Source organism: Beta vulgaris, chromosome 7, assembly GCF_026745355.1.
Source record: "Beta vulgaris subsp. vulgaris cultivar EL10 chromosome 7, EL10.2, whole genome shotgun sequence".
Lineage (NCBI taxonomy): Eukaryota > Viridiplantae > Streptophyta > Magnoliopsida > Caryophyllales > Amaranthaceae > Beta > Beta vulgaris.
Genome location: NC_079208.1, coordinates 47,648,528 through 47,668,883, shown reverse-complemented (window position 1 = coordinate 47,668,883; position 20,356 = coordinate 47,648,528). Strand labels below are relative to the sequence as shown.

Here is a 20,356-nt window from a genome sequence, read left to right as displayed (position 1 = left end):
AAATTATACATAAATACTCGACTCAAATTATAATAATAATTTCTCTAACATAAGATACCACACAATTTTCCTTGAACATGTTCCTTATTAACAACGCTCTTGCAATGGCTATGCTCATACCTAAAATAGAAAACAAAACATCATGAGCCAAAGCTCAGTAACATACTATCCTAACAACGTAAATTCATTTCAATTCATTTTATTTGGAAATAGGGAGAAGAGAATATAGTAAAACATATTTCAAATTCGTAATGAAATAATAGCAAAGTAAACAGTTATAAATAGCATCTTGATACTTCATAAGTTCCTATTATCTTTTCATCTTTTAACATGGTAACTGGCGAGTAGGGCTGGCAATGAGTTTAGACAGCTCGCGAGCTACTCGAACTCGACTCGATCAAAGCTCGGTCAAAACTCGACTCGAGTGAGCTCGACTCGAGCTCGAACTCGACTCGACAGGTTAACGAGTCGAGTCGAGCAACTCAATACTCGACTCGAGAAACTCGTGAGATACTCGATAAAATTTTATATATATATACTTTTAATTTTTTTTGTTTTATTTAACTTTATTTTTTTCTATAAAAATACTTGTACTTTTCTTTTAAAAAAAATGAAAAAAAAGTGTATAAAATGACCAAAAAGCAAAGTAAAGAATTTCTTCTATAAAAAATAGAACTATATCTAATGACCAAAAAGCTTGAAACGAGTTCGAGTTCGAGCTTGAAACGAGTTCGAGTTCGAGCTTGAAACGAGTTCGAGTTCGAGTTTAGGTTTCGAGTTCGAGTTCGAGCTTGCAAATTTGAAACTCGCGAGTTTTCGAGTCGAGTCGAGTTTGAGTATGAGTTTTCGAGTTCGAGTCGAGTTTAGTCAAACTCGAGCTCGACTCGCATCATTGCCAGCCCTACTGGCGAGTATAGACATGTGGGACGTCTCCCACCATGTGATGATCCTCAAGGAGCCCAGCTCCCTTGTTGGATACACCACCATGCGATGATCCTCAAGGAGCCCAACTCCCTTGTTGGTTACACTGCTCGTACCAAAATAGAGTAGTAGCGTAACATGCGGTACCCCTCAAGGAGCCGGCTCCCATTTCGGGTGTACGACGGGTGGGAAGGTATGTGCACGACCATAAATTATATAAGCGTAACATTATACTGCCATAACCTCTTTCACTTTTATTTATCATGTTTTGTTTGTTTAGCATTCATCAGCATAAACCATAGATCTTTCATCAACCATACTTGGACATCAAATAACTCATAAGATCATCATTTACGAATCTCATTTAAAAACAATTTAAGTATCCCACAATCCATATAAAGAATCATATCACAAAATACTTAACATAATTATAAACATCATTTCAGAAACACATTTCGAAGGGGATCGTGGGCGTTAGCAATAGATATTACCTGGAATCCTGTTTAACAATATTGATAGCCGGGGGAGGCTTGTAATATCTCTTCCTTTTTAATCTATGCTCAGACACGAAAACAGGGGAGCTAAGGAGGGAGATCGGTTGGCATTTTGGTGGGGCTGCGACAGCAACGGCACGATGGTGGTTCGTCGGCTTTCGTCGAGCAGCGGCGTCTGGTGCAATAGTGGTTGCAGCTTGAAGAAGACCAAGGTGGGGCGCGAGAGAGAGGAGGAGAAAGGCGAGAGAAGGAGGGTGGTTGTGTGGTGGTGCGGTGGTGGCGCATAGGAGGCGCGCTGTGGGTCTGGTGGTGCTGAGTATAGGTGGCAGTGCAACGGCGTTACGGTGGGGTGTGGTGGCTGACCCGAAACAGAGGAGAGAGAGAGGGGGTGGTGTGGGGCAAAAATAGAGGAACTTAAGGGGGTGTTTTGAGTGGCGTTTTCCAGCGAGGGTGGAAGTTTTCCGGCAAATGTTTAAGTGGAGTTGTGGATGGTGAGTTGGTGATAATCTTGAAGCAACCATGGTTATTTATATAGCCTTGTTGGGGTTTAATTTTTGGAATTTGGGTAGGTTTGATTTGATGAAAAATTAGATTTTTGGGTGGGTTTGATTTGAATTGGGATTTTTAATTGAATAAGAGTTTGTTTGTGTAAAATAAATGGTGGGTTGAATAAAATTCCATAGTTGGGTTGGTTTTTGAAGAAAAATGGGGATGGGTTGAAAGTAACATAATTTCTATTTTGAGTTTTCCTTTTCCTTTTCTTTTTCTTTTTCTTTTCTTTTCTCTTTTTCTTTTCCTTTTCCTTTTTATTCTTACTACTAACAAATTTGTTCCCACATTGAATTAGGAGTACTTGAAAAGTTTTACTAGTTAATTTGTTTATTATTACTTTAACTAATGTAATTATCTAATCTAACATACCTTGTTATTATTTGGAACATATATTCAGCTAACGAATTAATTATTACTTTACTTGGATACAGAGTAACAAGATTTCAATTCTAACTTATGATTAAAGGATAATATTAATCACTAATTATTATTATTTAATTTAAGCAAAGTTTAAATTTTCGAGATATTATATTTTCTTTCTCCTCATTTGTGTTATTCATCATATTGTTTATAAGATATATTTTCCTTTTTTTCTCTCTCCCTCTCCTGATTTCTCTTTTTTGAATTTTATCTACAGATATTATCGTGTGTTCATTCTAGGATCAATTGTTGTGTACAGTGCTATTTGCTGAAGTTTAATTAGAATGATCATATGTTCAGGCCAATGATCATATTCAACACTGGATTATATGGTAGCAAATATATATATGAACATTTTTCTCTCTTGTTTTTTGTTTCTCTTTCCTGCTTTTTTTGTCTTCTACTTTCTTTTCCCTCTTATAATTTGTATCTCCTCAATTTATTACTGAGGTGTTCATTGTATGTCAAACAATATTTATACGTAAAAGCTATATGTTCTCAGTTAATTAACGGTATGTTCACATCAACTAATTAAAGTAGTTAAATATAATGCCTAATGGAGGAACAAAATGTGAGCCTACACTAAATCTCATCAATCGTACTATCACCATCCCGACTTCATTTAGAGTCATGAGATTTACTTATGACTGCCTTCACAATAGAGGTGTGATTGCTTTCATAGGGTCGACTCCGAACCCGACACCTAAAAGAAAATTCAAAAGATGCAACCTATACTTCTACCGCAAATTCCACATGACATCTAGTGTCAAATACCATAAATATGCTGCGAAACATGGTCGGTGACAACAGATTTCTAATACTTGCTACAATGATAATCGACATCATAACAACCCTTTTGCGAAGTGCATCAACAATCTAAAGGCTTAGTCTTTTATTTTTGGTTTCTTAAGATGAGTCAGAGATCCTTACATTATGTCATTTTTGTCATTTCTCATCGAGCCTACGTCACTATAGGACTTCATTTATTATAGCTTTCCATTTTTATTTCTATTTATTTTTTATTTATTTTCATTGGCCTTTCACCATCATATATGCTTCGAATTTGATGATGATACTTGAATCAAATCATCCTCAATGACTTTGATTAATGATAAAAAAAGAAAGATACAAAAAAATCATCTCCACAACCAAAATATATAAACCCTTAAACCATCATTCATTATCCTAATCCTTAGCAAAAAAATAATCCTTTCAAATCTCCACAAAATAACCTCGATTAATAATAAAAGTGCACATATTTTGGATTAGGAATTATTTCTCTTTTCCCTCCATCATCAAAAGAACATCATCCATAAACCATCTCCATGCAACCAAAATATATAAACCCTTAAACCATAATTCATTATCCTAATCCTTAGCCAAAGAAAATCCCTTCAAATCTCCACGAAATAACATTGATTAATAATAAAAGTGGACATACTTTGGATTAGGAGTTATTTTCCTTTTCCCTCCATTATTTCAAAAGGTCATCATCCATAAACCATCTTCATGCAACCAAAATATATAAACCCTTAAACCATCATTCATTATCCTAATCCTTAGCCAAAAAATAATCCCTTTAAAGCTCCACAAAATAACCTTAAAAGCTCCACAAAACAACCTTCAAAGCCTTCCAATACCCCTCATTCCAAAATCCTTTTGTCCATCAAAACCTTAGTCATATAATCCAAATCCTATATCATTACCTTAGCTCATCCAATTAAATCTTTCATCAAGACCTCAAACCTTAAGCCTTTCAACCTTTCATATCAACCCCAACTCCTTCTTCAAGGTATGTCCAAGCCCGCTGTTGAAAATCCGAAAGGGAGGACTAGACAAAAGTTAGGACAAAAACAAATGAGAAAAATCAGAGCCATAGCTACGAATGGTTTAATTCTGCAAGGATACTTAGGAATTCTCGTCCGAGGTCTGAACACTTCAATAAAATAAATTAAACAAGGTCTAATGATTTGACTTTCTAGTATTCAGGAGTATACTCTTTCTAGACCCCGACATAGACTCGAGCCTGAACCTAGCCATGTCAAAGCCTTTTCCCACCTACATCTATATGAGTACAAATTTAAATTTTTAATTTTTTCCAATCCAAGCTCTCTTTATTTCTGAAGGACTCTCAAACGATTCCATGATCTCTAGCGATATCTGACTTTGCCTATATCAATTGAAGAATCCTTAGTGACAAACTCTGAATGCTTAATACAGATCAAGTACATTTCAATCTAAGCTCATAATGCCTAATTCATGACAAGCTTACCCAAAGTGGGGTTTCATGTATATGTGGTGGTTCCTCCAAATTAAACTCCGCAAGAGTTGTAATATAAGGATCTCACTTGCGGACCCCGATTCATTACCAAAACAGTTTTTGAAAACCATTATGTCTCTTTACATATCCATACCTCCTATTGCATAACCCTCATCTTGCATTACATTTCGTCTTCGTTAGCTTTGCATAATTCTGATCCTTGCATAGGGTCTCATGTATCCTTGAAGAGTCCAAGTTTACATCATTGCATCATTACGTGCATTATTATTTTTAAGTTGTTTGCACCTATCTATTAAAATATTCTCATACAGGTAATGAGATTACTTGTAGTTCTCATCTTGCAGACTTGCAGAAATCGATGATATATAGATCAGTTCTAAACTATAAAGCATTTAAAATCGTTCTCCGTCTCGACACCGCATGTTTTGACTATCAATTTCCTGAACCTCAGTCAAAGTGGGGGCTTTTGCAGACACAAAATTATGTCTCCTGATTGAGTGCGCAATTGGTTCGGTCCAAAGGAAGAGCAATCGAACAACCGAAAGCCTAAAAGCATTTCAAAAATATAAAGTCTAATTAATTATCATAAAAATCAATTGCATTTTTATATTTTAATTTTACTTATTCTTGATAATTAATTTTTTAAAGGATATTTCGAGAATCATATTTTTATTCCTAAAATAGTTGATTTCGAATTTAAAAGGATAAATTTTATCAAAGGATAAAAAATAATCTTAAAACAATAAAAAAAAGGCCAGCAAGCAAAGACCTGAAGATTGTTGCATAAGACTTAGGCGACAAAGGTATAATTCCCGAGGGTTAACTCTAATTTAATTCCTTTTTTATTACAATTTACTTGTCATATTGTGTATCTTGAAGGAATTAACGCTCTCTCATACATTCTTCCCTAAATCTCCCTTATTTATTTCTTTTATTCTATATTGTATATTCATATGAATGATTGTATGATTTAATGTTTGCACCTCACATGATTATTATTGCTAATCAAAGACCTACAAAACTGTTCTAACAACTAATTCAGGTAATTTGGACAACCTGTTAGAGGTTCCCTATAATCTAATTGCATAATAACATATCACCAAAAATTAGTCATTTGTTTGTTTAATGAACCAACATAGATTATTATTCGGAGTGCATTAAAATATTATATGGTTATTTCTTTACATAAATATAAACATGAATCGATATTAAGTAGATGTCATCACTGGGCGAATTTGATTCTTGATCTTATTCGTACCACCCCCGAACTTAATCTATGGTTCGTTGACCATTAATAGAGTCATGACGGAGAAATCTACATTGGATAAGTCCGAAAGTTGTCCCTATGATTGACTAATATCCAACTAGATTTATGAGTCTTCCTTTAAAGACTTGTTGGGGACTTCAAAACATTTTCAATAAAACCTTTACAATGAGATAGTCAAAAATACGCACTCACATCACGTAGACGATATAAAATCACGCCTATAGAGGTACAAACAGAGAGACACAATACCATTTTGATAATCCGTACTTGTAGCTCGATCTCCCGTGGGCCAAACTTGGATCTTGTTCACACTTATTATGCCCTTCAACAGGGAGAGTCTCGTATACATTGGAGTATGGTAATCTGTAGTTGTACAACAATATACAAACTGTGATGAATTGAGAGTTCGAACTCTAGTCATATGCTTTTGGGAAGAGTAATTGTAATTCAAAGTTCTCCCTACTGGGATCATCCCGTACATTGAGGGAGTCAAATGCAAATAGATATCATGTCGTTTCTGATTTAAAAATCGAAAATGGGACCCTGCAAATTTTGAATTTTTTTTTGAATTAGTTTCCAGGAATGAATTAGTATTTTTTCTTCCCGAATTGTTGTACTTAATTTCATAACTTTTAGAGATTGAGGGAGGAAGAGTAAGAGAAGTAGATGCAAAATGTGAGTAGATTAATTTACCACTTCTTACTGATACAAGTGTGGTGATTTATACACCAAGGTTGCATACAAAGTTACGCATATACTACAGTGTACGGTACAATTGCATAGTAAAGGTTGATTATTCACTTATCTACATTCTGTTCTCAACACTCCCCCTTGGATAATCATCCATAGACATTACAACTAACTGCCTCATTAAAAACCTTGTCAGGAAAAACCCAGTGGGATAAAAACCTGAACGAAGGAAAAAAGAGGGCAGTGTGTATAATACTCCCCCTGAATTTAACACATGTCACGAAGGTGTTTCCTATTTTGTACACCAATTCTTGAAATCTCTTTGCTGGGAGTGATTTGGTGAATAAGTCTGCAAGATTTTGAGATGATTGAATTTGTTGAACATCAATTTTTCCGTCCTTATGGAGGTCATGGGTGTCGAAAATTTTTGGTGATAAATGTTTGGTCTTACCTTTCATAAACCCTTCAATTACTTGTGCGATGCACGCAGTGTTGTCTTCGTATATCACAATTGGATTATCCGCAATTGTTCTCATCCCGCATTCTTCTTGAATGTGAGTAACTATTAACCTGAGCCACACAGATTCTCGCCCTGCTTCATAAAGAGCTATTAATTCTGCATGATTCGAGGATGTAGCTGTCAAGGTTTGTTTTGTTGATATCCATGATATGGCAGTACCTCCATAAGTGAACAGGTAACCAGTCTTTGATTTCGCCTTATGTGGATCTGATAAGTACCCAGCATCTGCATATCTAATAAGTGATGTGTTTGGCTTTGATTGATAATACAACCCGAGATCGTGTGTTCCTCGGAGATAACGAAATATGTGTTTAACTCCGTTCCAATGCCTATTTGTTGGTGAATGACTGTATCTAGCTAACAAGTTTACTGGAAAAGCAATATTCGGTCGTGTGTTGTTAGCTAAGTACATTAAAGCACCAATCGCACTTAAGTATGACACTTCAGGACCAAGAATTTCCTCGTTCTCTTCTCGCAATCGAAAATGGTCATCTTTAATGTTTAGAGATCGAACTATCATTGGAGAGCTTAGTGGATGGGCTTTATCCATGTAAAAACGTTTAAGGATTTGTTCTTTATAGTTTGACGAAAAATGATATACATAGCACTTAGGGCTATGTATAAGAAGTTTAAAATAGAAATAAAAATTTGAATCAAGCATTTATTACCTCAAATGATGTGAAATTTTGTCATGAATTCATAAATTGCTATGTATATGTAGCCCTTAGGGCTACATATAACATTACCCTAGTTTGACTGATGAACGAAAATTCCATTCTTCAAATGCTCAATTTGCAGCCCAAGACAAAATTTTCTCTTCCCTAAATCTTTCATCTCAAATTCTTTCATTAAGTTCTTGGCAATTATTTCAAGTTCTCTAGGGGTTCCAATGATGTTCAAGTCATCAACATAAACTACGATTATAGGAAAACCTGATTGAGATCATTTGATGAATACACAAGGACATGTTGGATTATTTTTGAATCCTTCCTTTAGAAGATATTCACTAAGACGATTATACCACATTCTACCAGACTGTTTTAACCCATATAGTGACCTTTTTCATTTTATGGAGAACATTTCTCTCGGTATATGATTTTCTGGTAATTTTAACCCATTAGGAACTTTCATATAAATATCTGCATCCAACGATCCATATAAAAATGCCGTCACGATATCCATTAGTCGCATTTGCAATCTGTTTGAGACTGTAAAACTCACCAGAAATCTTAGAGTTGTCGCATCAACTACTGGAGAGTATGTCTCATCATAATCGAATCCTGGCATTTGAGAAAATCCTTAGGCGACAAGTCTTGCCTTGTATATGACAATCTCATTTTTCTCATTTCGTTTTCTTACAAATACCCATTTATATCCGACTGGCTTCACACTTTTAGGAGTGCGGGTTATTTGTCCAAATACATCACGTTTTTCAAGTGATTTTAGTTCTTCTTGAATTGCTTCTTTCCATTTTTGCCAATCTTGTCTACGTCGACATTCATTTACGGTCTTTGGTTCCATATCATCTTCATCATATATTATATCAACCGCTATGGAGTAAGCAAATATGTCATTCATAATAATATTTTTCCGATTCCACTGTTTCTTTGTGGAAATGTAATTAATTGATGTTTCATTGTTGTCTATGATTTCATGTTCTTCATCTTTTGAGGCTTCTTTATCTTTATTTTCAGCTTGGATTTTATTATTTTCAGTTTGAAGAGCATTCTTTATTTCATCTACTACTTCCTCTCGTTTTTTTCATTTTTCTTGGCTTTGAATCTTTAGAGCCAGGCGATCTTCCTCGCTTACGTGCCATCGGTTCATTATCCAATGCCTTATTCACAGTTGGAATTTCATTTCGTGCAGGGGCATTTTCAACTGGTACGTGTGATTTTGTCACCTTTGTAATATCCGTAAATGCATTAGGCAATTGGTTTGCAACACTTTGTAATTAAATGGATGATTTTCTTCACTTCTTGTTCACAAGAATTAGTTCGTGGATCTAAAAATGATAATTGTGTTGCATTCCATGTGATCTCAATTTTTTTTATTCTTTGGGTCCATCTTTGCTCCCCCTAAGGGTGGGAGTATCGCCTCATTAAAATGACAGTCAGCAAATCTAGTTGTGAATAGATCACCTGTCATTGGTTCAAGATACTTTATAATGGATGGTGATTCAAAACCAACATATATTTCCAGCCTTCTTTGTGGACCCATTTTTGTGCATTGTGATGGAGCAATGGGGACATATACAGCGCATCCAAAGATTTTCAAGTGGGAGACATTGGTTCTCTTCCAGAGACTAACTGTAATGGGGAGAATTTATGATAGGCAGTGGGTCTCAACCGAATTAGTGATGCTGCATGTAATATATCATGACCCTAAACAGATGAAGGCAACTTTGACTTCATTAATAATGGTCTTGTAATTAATTGCAACCTCTTAGATGATGCTTCCGCTAGACCGTTTTGTGTGTGAACATGTGGAACAGAGTGTTCTACCATAATTTCAATTGACATGCAATAATCGTTAAAACATTTGGGATGTAAATTCCCTTGCATTATCAAGCCTCAATTTCTTTATTGTGTGATATGAGAATTGAGTTCTTAATCGAATAATTTGAGCAAGAAGTTTTGCAAAAGCAATATTTTTACTTGACAAAAGACTCACATGTGACCATCGTGTTGAAGCATCAATTAATACCATGAAGTATCGGAATGGTCCACATGGAGGGTGAATTGGCCCACAAATATCGCCTTGTATTCTCTCCAAAAATGTTGGGGATTCAGTTGCAATTTTATTTCTATAAGGCCTTGTTATCAATTTACCAGGAAAACATGCAACACATGATAATTCATCTGATTTAGGAACTCTTATGTTTCTTATCGAATGTCCAATTGAATTCTCGATTATCTTCTCCATCATTCCTGTGCCAGGATGACCTAAGCGGTCATGTCATAAAGTAATCAATGTTTTGTTCTCTAATTTTCGCTTAGAGATCATATTTATTTCAACTGGACGTGTGTCAATAAGATATAATCCTGATAAATATGTTGGCAATTTTTCACATATAAATTTCTTGCCACATTTATTTTCTGTGATACAAAGATATTCCTTCTGGCTATCCATCATTGTTTCTATATGATAACCGTTTTTACGCACATCTCAAAAACTTATGAGATTTCTCTGAGATTTACTTGAGTATAGTGCATCATTATTGATGGTTAATTTTGTCCCATTTGGGAGGATTATGCAAGCCTTTCCAAAGCCTTCTATTAATTTGGATGTTCCGGATATAGTGTTAACATCGGCTTGGAACATTACCAATTCTTAAAAATTAATACTCTTTATTTTTCAATATGGTATGTATTGCATGTTCCACTATCCAAAAGGCATTGATATTCATTTCCAACTCGATCCATATATTTAGAGTAAAATAAACATATAGTTAGTTTAAGAGAAAACAAATGTTTATTTTATTGATAGTAATGAAGTACATGACTGAGATAAAAGTACAAGTGAACAAGAAATAAAACAAATTGATACATGCATTAGCTAAACATTGTTGTTTTCTCCCAGGGTAAAGTCTTTTCCCGAGTCGGCTTCATCCATGAAAAAGTCAAATATGTCAAGGCTGGGCATGAAGGAATTTGCCTCATTGACAAAGTTGGCTTTCGCATCCTTTCCTTTTCTTTTGGAAGCTTGGTAGAGTTCTACTAAATGTTTGGTTGTGCGGCAAGTGCGGCCCTAATGCCCAGTCATACCAGATCTGTAACATGCATCTTTTCTTTTTGGGGTTTGCTTGTAATTTTCTTGTTGTCCCCTTCCGAAATTTTTGAAATTATTGTTTCTCGGGAAAAATTGGTCTCTGCCACGTCCACGCCCTCGACCACGATAATTACCACGTCCTCTCCCACGGCCGTTGTAATTACCGCATCCACTCCTATGTACATCATTTGCTTCTGGTGGATCAGAGTTTTCTATTGCATGTATTTCATGCGAGGCTGAAGACCCTGTAGGTCAGAGATTATGATTTTTCAATAAAAGATCATTATTATGTTCAGCTACAAGCATCACTGAGATTAGCTCATAGTATTTTTTGAAAGCTCAACCTGTATTGTTGTGCCAATATTATATTCGTAGCGTGGAAAGTGGAGAGTGTTTTATCCATCATCTCCTCTTCAGTTATGGGATGATCACAATATTTCAACAATAATACAATTCTAAACAATGTTGAATTGTAATCACTGACTGTTTTAAAGTCCTGGAACCTCAGATTGGTCCAGTCAAAATGTGCCTTAAGGAATAGCACACTTTTGTGATGCCCATATCTTTCATTTAAGCCGTCCCATAATTCTTTGGGATCCTCCACAAGTAGATATTTAGTTTTCAAACTGTTATGTAAGTGATGCCTGAGAAGGACTAAGGCTTTTGCCTTTTCTTGTTCAGTTGCTATTTCAACCAATGTGGTTGATGTAGTTGCATCATTTTGTTCGGCCGTGATACTTTGAATTGTATATTCCAATCCCCGGGCCTTCAAATTCATTTGGGCGTCCACCTTTCATTCTAAAAATTTATGCCCAGATAGATCTAGTATGTTAAATTGTCTTTTCATTAGATCTTCCATCTTTTATTACAAACATGTAAATATTTGAAATTAGTAAATGATAATAAATCATATATATTATCTCTCCCTGATTTTTATCACCATAAATATTATGCAAAGAAATATTACAAACACATAATCCATATTAGTTTAGTATATAACAACTACTAATCTTTTTAAAACAAAACAAAAAAAAAGAAAAATAAATGGTAACAAGAAAGGAAGAAAGACTATATAATACATACTAAAACAAAAAAACTTAGTAAAATGCACAACTAATGAAAATTTTTGTGCATTTTTGGACTATTTCACCTGGGGAATTTGTATTTGGATTTTATTTTTGTGTAAAAAAGAAAACAATTATCCCCATTAATAAGGTTATTAGAGCCATAATGAGGGATAAATAAAACCGTATCATCATAAAATCTTCTTCAAAAGAAGAAGATGAAGGTTGGTTGTTGTTGTTGGGATTTATGGTGGCCGGGAAAAAATGGGGATCAAAATTAGGTGGAAGAAGAAAAGTGGGAGATGGATAGATTTTGGATAAAAAGTAAAGATAAGATAAGGGGTGTGTGGTGGTAAGAGACGGGTAATCCGGTATTTATAGAGGTAATTGCCAAACTGTATTTTACAATATGTAAATGTATACGTGTTGGTAATACACAGATAATTATTCAATAATATGGGAGAAACTAGGGCACGTGACCAGAAGTAACTATTACTAGTGATAACAATATTAACAGAAACAAGAAAGAACTATTAAACTTATTTGATAGGACGAAGCAATACCCAAAAGAACTTGTGACAACAATATAAATATCTCATAAGATGACCATTATATTCTATATATCATCAGTTTTAGTTCTCTCTTATAAGGTTAAATGAAAGACAAAAGGAACAATAAAACAGCAACAATACTATAAAAGGAAATAAATCCTAGATGATAAGAATAAGGAGAAAATGCCAAAAATAGGCAGGACTTTCAATTTTTTTTCTTAGCTTGTACGTGATATGCAAAGGAAAGAAATGATGAGTGATAAGATCAATGATGGTGTATGTCATTAGACTATAGGCTACAGTAAAACTAATTTTCCTTTATGTAGTGGAGTGTCTTCATGCATGAAAGCCATATGTATTATGAAAGGAAAAAAACATGACCTTGGATTCTTTTACAGCTTATAAGGAGTAGATCATTCTTACTTTCCCTCTTATTTCTCATATTCAAAAGTCATATATTCTTTCTCTCTCTATTTTTCTTCTTAAGTATTATGATATCTAGTGTATGTCCAATAAACTAGAAAAATTCATGATTCGATTACATCATATTATTAGAGCGAGTACCAAAATGGAAAAAAAAAGAGATGAAGGTATGCAGTGGATATGGTGAGTATATTTTTACTTTGTATAAAATAATTTCACTGGAAGTCTAGTAGAGTTAGATATAAAAGGTTTCTAATTTTTTTTAAGAGTTTTTGATATAGAAGATCCAAGTTCTCGGCAAATATAGAGCGTAGTTCTCACAAAAAAAAACTAAAGTAGTTTGTAGTAATTTTTTGTGAAGTAGAGAAAAAAAAAATTTATACCTTAGAGTTGTTCGTGCTGATAACGTGTTAGAGATTAAGGGAAGAAGAGTAAGAGAAGTAGATGCAAAATGTGAGTAGATTAATTGCCCACTTCTTACTAATACAAGTGTGGTGATTTATACACCAAGGTTGCGTACAAAGTTACGCATATACTAAAGGTTGATTATTCACTTATCTACATTCAGTTCTCAACAATAACTTAATACTTTATACGTCCTTTTATTTTTTCAATTGTTATACTTTAAACAATTGCTAACAACTAACTAGTTTTATTGAATAGGCCCTTTATTTTTCCTTTTTATCAAGACTTCGATCACATGGCATTTTGACAGGTATTTTTGATCTACAAACTTTTACTTTGATACTATTAACACACTTCGATTTAACGTCTATTGTGATTCATACATATATAAAAAAAATGTAGCCATATGAAATCTTGTTACATTGATCTCTACGCATATTTTAAAAATATTAATATCATTATAACAGACTTTTATTTGTTCATATTTGTAAATATTAATCATTAAAATTATGAATTGACAAGCCTGAAACATAAACAATTTACATTAGTTAGAAATAGAGGAAGTAATTCATAATAGGTTGAAATGATGGATGATAAGTATCAAGTTAACCCAACTAGTTCACACTCTTGTTGTCTGTTGAATAATCCTTCTTAACAACCAAGAATTATTGGCTTTTTCTTCATATCTCGATAGTGTTACCATAAAACATGGTGTTCATTGTGTGCCAGTAAATAACTTTAGAGAAAACATATCTAATAAGTGCTTGGAAGAGTCTATCAGGGTAAGTGGTTACTCACTAGTCACTACAATATCCTACAACGAGTTCTAACAACAAACATAATGGGTTTAGCAATTTATATAAAGTAGAACCTCCTCAAGAGTAAGACCCAATTCTTTTGGGCTAATTGAACTGAGATGAATTGAACTGAAGTAGATTTGAACTACTGAACTGAACTCAATTGAACAAAAACCGTGAGATCAAACTAGCTGCACTGAATTGAACTGATATTAAATCTAGAAGAACAAGGCCTAAGTACAAAAACATTAAACAGTCAGCAAATTGAAGCCCACTTTCATATCAGAGTTTGTTATAAAAAAAAACAATGAAGTGAGGGTTTCATTAATAGCTTATTTCATGGAACAATGGAGTGAATTAACTCATTAGCAAGAATCAATATCATTTACACCTATACATTACTTAGTAGAAGAATATCCAAGTGCATGCTCAGACCTTGTACATTCAGTAAAAACCATTTCACAAATTATAAGCTCTCTCATCTATATTACATAGACAGGTTAACTGGCATACAGCTTTGCGACAAGGCTCCCACAGAAATCTAAGTCGAATCTCTCCTCTGGAGCGTCTCCAATGCAATCAAAAACCGCGTCTGCGTTCTCAAAGTTTTCTTCAGCTGTGTAACTTCAAAACATAGAGAAAAATCTTATTTCAATACTAAGGCTTTGCTTGGTTCGCCAATGATTTTCCATGAAAAACATTTCTAAGGGAAAACACAATCGTAGATTAGTCTTCCTTTGTTTGGTTTCTTGTATGGAGAGTTAAGAGAGAGTAAAACAACGAATGTGGAAGGGAGAGGATAGCTGTGTGGAGAGAAAGGGGAATGTAAGAATATGTTTTCCATCCTCACAAGAACCATTGTCCACCATTTGGAAAACTATTTTCCATCCTTAACAAACCAAACAAAGAAAAATAGGGGGAAATGTATTTTCATCCACAAAACATTCTTAAAAATTCAGTAATACTCTGAGATTAGCAGCAATGATATCCTATACAAAAATCAGAATGATTTGTTAAGACTGCAATTACTTACCCGCTTTTGGTCACTATACACTTCATTCCTGCTGCTTTGGCTGCTGCAAGACCAATGGCACTGTCCTCGATCACAACACAACTGTGAACATTGAAACAATAGAATTTAGCTCAAACTGTAGTTTATGATTGATGATCTTCTCTAAATCATACTCCCTCTAGTTTTTGATTTTTCTTTATTGGTGGAAATTAATAGTTATATTAAGTAGCTAATTAAATAGTTCTTTAGAATTAGAAATATAGAGTGCAAATACGATCACTAGGGAGATAGGGGACATCCAAGTTACATTCATAAAACTATCATTGTTGCTACATTCATAAGCTAATACATCCATTCGCATTAAACTCAAGCTTCCTTCTTGTATGCGGGCCCCTCTGGAAGGGTATACTATAATAAGGGGTAGTAATTTATTGGCAGCATACTCAATCACCCGGGTGATTTTTTCCCCTACTACAGATCCCATACTACCTCCCATAAACTGAAAATCCATAACCCCAATTGCTACAGGAATACCGTTTAGTTGACTTATACCTGTTTGAACAACTTCAGTTAAACTTGTATCCTCTTATGTTGTTATGTGAAAGAAGATGACATGGAAGCCATCTGGCCTTGGAGCTTTATAAGGGTTCGTTGAGAATAGGGATTTTTTTTATTTCAAATTCAATTGGGGAATGACTATTACTCACACTATCATCACTAATGTGGTATAGAGAGTCTGGGAGAAATTATTAACGAGTTCTCGATTTTGCGACGGGTTGTTGATGTCCTCCCCCAACATCATCTTTTAAATAAAGGATCCTACTTGCATAGTTGCATTCCTTTTCATAGTGACACTTTTGGTGGAAAAACCTAGTGTTACGATTCCCATTTTTGACATTATTAAAGCGGCTTTTCAACCACCAAAGTTCTCATAATTTATAGTGATACTTGTTTAAAAACATTAACAACCAAAGTTGTGCATAGGAGATCGTGAATAGGCAAGATAGTATATATAGCGAGGTAGTACTATCATAGCTTAGTATCACAAAAATTATCATTTATGTACCTTGCAGGATCAACACCGAGGGTTGTGGATGCTAGTACGTAAATGGCCTGCATTAAAAGAAACATGCGAAGTACAAAAGATTAAGAACTTCATTCAACAAGAAAAAGAAGAAAGTAGAGATACTTAGGAGTTAGGACAATCTTGTGACATCAATGAAGCTAAGAGTATTGAAATTGTGGGTTGTGACAATATATCATAAACCATAATTTTTTGTTGTTATTATACTGAGCAAAAGGAAAGGAGCTAATTGCCCGAGACTCTCAGTAAATAGATTAAACTATAAGCATAACGGGGAACGGAAGTTTACAGGGTCGGGTTTCTTCTTAGGGACCACATCTCCCGCAAAAATCTGGATCTTCTTTGCTCGCTCAGGTCCCAACAAGCATGAAACTATCGCAGAAACCTGAAACCAATACATCCAATCTATCTCACAACTGATTTTATAGTCTTTCATGAAACTTAAAACATAGAACTTAATGCTGTTGATTTGAGCAACCATAATACGTCAGTCATTATTGAGCCTGACAGTTATTGCACGAAAACAATAAAGCATACACGTTTAAGTTGCATACCGCCTTCTCATTAGATGTGCTGCACACAGCAACTTTGACTCCTTTTGAGAAAGCCTGATCAATCAGCCTGCACAGTTGAGAACAGAAAATTCGGATACTTACAAGCAAATCGACAGACGTAATCTCTAATAATGTGAGCTTGAGCCTAATTATAATGTGACATATGCATGATAATATGAACAATCAAGGCACCCACTAAGGCACATGTGTTCTTTATAATTTGGATGTGAACTTGATATGTTAAAACGTTGAATTGGTGAATCCTGTATTTCTGGGATGTTCGAAATTTCTCAAGTAGTCAAGTCCATGTTAAAGAAACATGAGAAAGCATGTTCAAATGGGTCATGATAAGTATTATGACTGAGCAAAAAACTCCATTATTGTAAAAAAAATGTTGCTCAAGCATAGTTGTAAGTCTGTCTTGACCATGCTAAGGAAAAACATAGAGGCCCAGAAATATCGTTTTTTGTTTTCATTGTTTCAAGTTTTTGAAAACTAAAACAAAGATATAAAAACCCGAAAAAATAGTTTACCGTTTTTTGTGGTTAGTTTTCAAGATAAACATGATTAGTATAACTATACAACTATGACTAATCTTGAGTTTTTTGCACAATATATAATAAGCCATGAAACATCATTGGACCAAAAACTGGAAAATGTTCGATCATAATATAAATTCAAGTAACATACTTTGCAACACCTGGCCGAAGAGGCAGCAGTTTCTTCTCAATAAGTGCCATAAACAGCTCTGTCTTTTGCTTGTGGAGAGAAGCAACAAAATCCTTTCTCTCTGCATCACCTGAAGGAGCCTTTTCTGGCCAGCCCGTCTGATTAAAGTATGCAGTCATCCTACATAACGCAAATGATTTCACCATAGATCAGACAAAATTGCTTAAGAAACAGCCATTCAACAATTTGTCTTCTTACATATAATTTGTAATGAGTAAACTATCATGGATTAAGAAGATATATATACCTTTCCTTACCACCTCCAATCTTGAGCAATTCGCCATACAAATTTACATCCCAAGAGACACCCAGTCCCCTCTGTGGATTCATTCAAATTTCAAAAGTCTGAAATGAATTCATGAAGGAGTTGAAGCATATGCTAATAAATTAACCTGTTTAGGTTCATCATCATATATAATTAAGTCCAATAGATGTTATCCAATCTCATTAACTGCCCCCAATTAAGAACTTCAATAACTTATGATAGAGTATAGATTTATTCTTGGGGCTCAACCGCTCAACAATCAGTTTAAGCTTTTGATTGAGTTGATCATTTGACATGGTACCAGAGCCAGCGTGATAAAAAGGTCACGGGTTCGAATCTCATTCACCCATCCTTTCTCAGTGGAATATTTAGCACTGGGTATAAGGGAGGCATGTGCTGCATCCACACATCAAGGCCAGAGGGATCTTGCGTGGGGGAACGTGATAGAGTATAGATCTATTTCTGGAACTTCAACCATTAGCTTAAACTTTTGGTTGAGTTGGTCATTTGACAACTTATACTTGCAACGTTACATCTAAGGAAGAGATTAAAGATGGTAAATGGAAAAAGTTTATATTAAGTAATTTAGACACTGGTTCAAGGAAAGGTTTAAGTTATCAAGTATGAGTTATAAGAACTAACTTGTTCATTTATGATCTATACATTTTTTTACGGGATATAATCTTTTTCTTAGATTGTGTGCTCAAATTCAAACTTTGCAAGTATTTGAAAACAGAAAAAGTATCATATATTTGAAAATGAAAGAAGTATCAAAGAGATAAAATAGACAACCATATCACAAATTTAAATATAGAATAAAAAAAAGTACACAATAAAATAAGTAATCAAACTGAATCAACATAATTAATATTACAACTTTTATCATACATTTGGTGGTACACTTATTACTTGTTACTCGTTTAAAATCTTCAAATAAGCAAAGTTCGCACAATAAGGAGATCTACAAATGAGTAAATAAGTAAATGATGAAAAAAAGTAGGTGTATAACGAATGCTTTCACACTCAAAAGAGTGGTGATATACAATAATTACAAACAAATTTATCAAAATTATATCATCAATAAACCTAAAAACCACTATAGAGTGCAGAGCATGTGTATTGAAGACTTGTGAGCATCATAAACCCACGCTATTTTCTAAGTTCTTTGCTCATTTGGAACTCTTTGACTTTGCTTATTTGTTTGAATTTTTTTTGTCAAAAATTAATTTATAAATTCATAAAATTTGTGAGAAATCACTTTATATAATTTTTTTTTTGCAAAAATAAACCTTAAATAAAATGTTTTTACGAGAACAAACCTTATGCCAAATTCCGATCATTGACTTGATATTAAGGCATTGACTATGTCATAGATTTTGCTGGCTTTAAAAAGTCACGTAACTTGTACATGACACAGTGAATGTTGCACCCTTGGGTTAACGATTGGAATTTGAAATAACTTTTTGTGCTCGTAAAAAAAAATTGTTTAAGATTTGTTTTCGTAAGAAGAAATTACATACCGCATTTCTTACCAATTTAGTGTTTTATAGAGTGGTTTTTAAAAAAAAAAGCCTACTTGTTAAGAGCCCTCCAAATGAGAATAAATTATCCTTGACGGTCCGTTTGGTAGTTGGTCATAAATGGTAGTAATTGGAATGAATTTGTATGTAAATTTGTGAAAAATATCATTGTTCATTCCCATGGTAATGCTAATTTATCCTAAAGTGTCCACTTTTCTTCTTGAATTTTCATTCCCATCCAATACCACTTTGTACTGCTCAAAAAAAAAAAAAAAAAAATACCACCTTGTAGGGTGGTAATGAGTAGTAACGAAAATTGCTTCCCCTTAGGGACAAAAACACAAGTTTAGGGGTGAGATAGTTTGCTCATGGAGAAAAAATGTTTCTCCATGGAAATTTTAAGGGTGCTTCCCTAATAAAATTACACTTAAAATTCATTCCATTACCGCAATTTATTAACAACTACCAAACGGGCCGTGAGTGTTATGTTATTCCAGACTTATTTTTCCTTAACTGTTTGATCCTCTAACACTCAGACATAGCAATGGATATGTATGCCTCTAAACGAAAAGAGTAAAGAGATATGAAGAACATACTTCAGTAAAGGTATCATTGAAAGAAACCCGGTGACCATCTCTCTCAGTATCAACAAGCACACCATCACAATCAAAGAGAAGAGCTGCTGGAATGGCAGGGGATGAAACAGAGCATCTCACAACACTTGTACTTTTTTTTCTACTTATTTGATTTGCGTGTAAATCATTAGTTGTTATTGTCAAGGATTTACCAAACAGAGAAGAATGTGAGAGGATTTTTGCATTATTCTGCTTAAAGCTGCAAAGTTTGGACAGTTTTGAGTGGGAAGAAATGGGTGTGGAAGATGAAGGGGCTGTTGATGGGGAATACATGACAGAGGAAGACATTAGAGAAGAATAGAGAAGACAGAGTGAGAGAGTGGGATTTGATTTCTCTCTCTAACTAACCTATGGTCAGCATTTTACAGGAGAAAATAGGAATGATATAATATTGTCTAACT

The 20,356-nt window shown here is 34.3% G+C and overlaps 1 protein-coding gene across 1 annotated transcript; it reads right to left on the bottom strand.

The window, feature by feature from the left end:
- Positions 1 to 14,451: 14,451 nt before the first annotated feature.
- LOC104908541 (CBBY-like protein) lies at positions 14,452 to 20,356 on the bottom strand. Its single transcript, XM_010697656.4, has 8 exons — positions 19,917 to 20,356; positions 17,783 to 17,853; positions 17,497 to 17,655; positions 16,807 to 16,873; positions 16,542 to 16,637; positions 16,235 to 16,281; positions 15,190 to 15,270; positions 14,452 to 14,780 (listed from the first exon to the last, which is right to left on the bottom strand). Exons 1-8 carry the CDS (start codon positions 20,241 to 20,243, stop codon positions 14,657 to 14,659), a joined length of 972 nt encoding a protein of 323 aa, XP_010695958.1. The 5' UTR covers positions 20,244 to 20,356; the 3' UTR covers positions 14,452 to 14,656.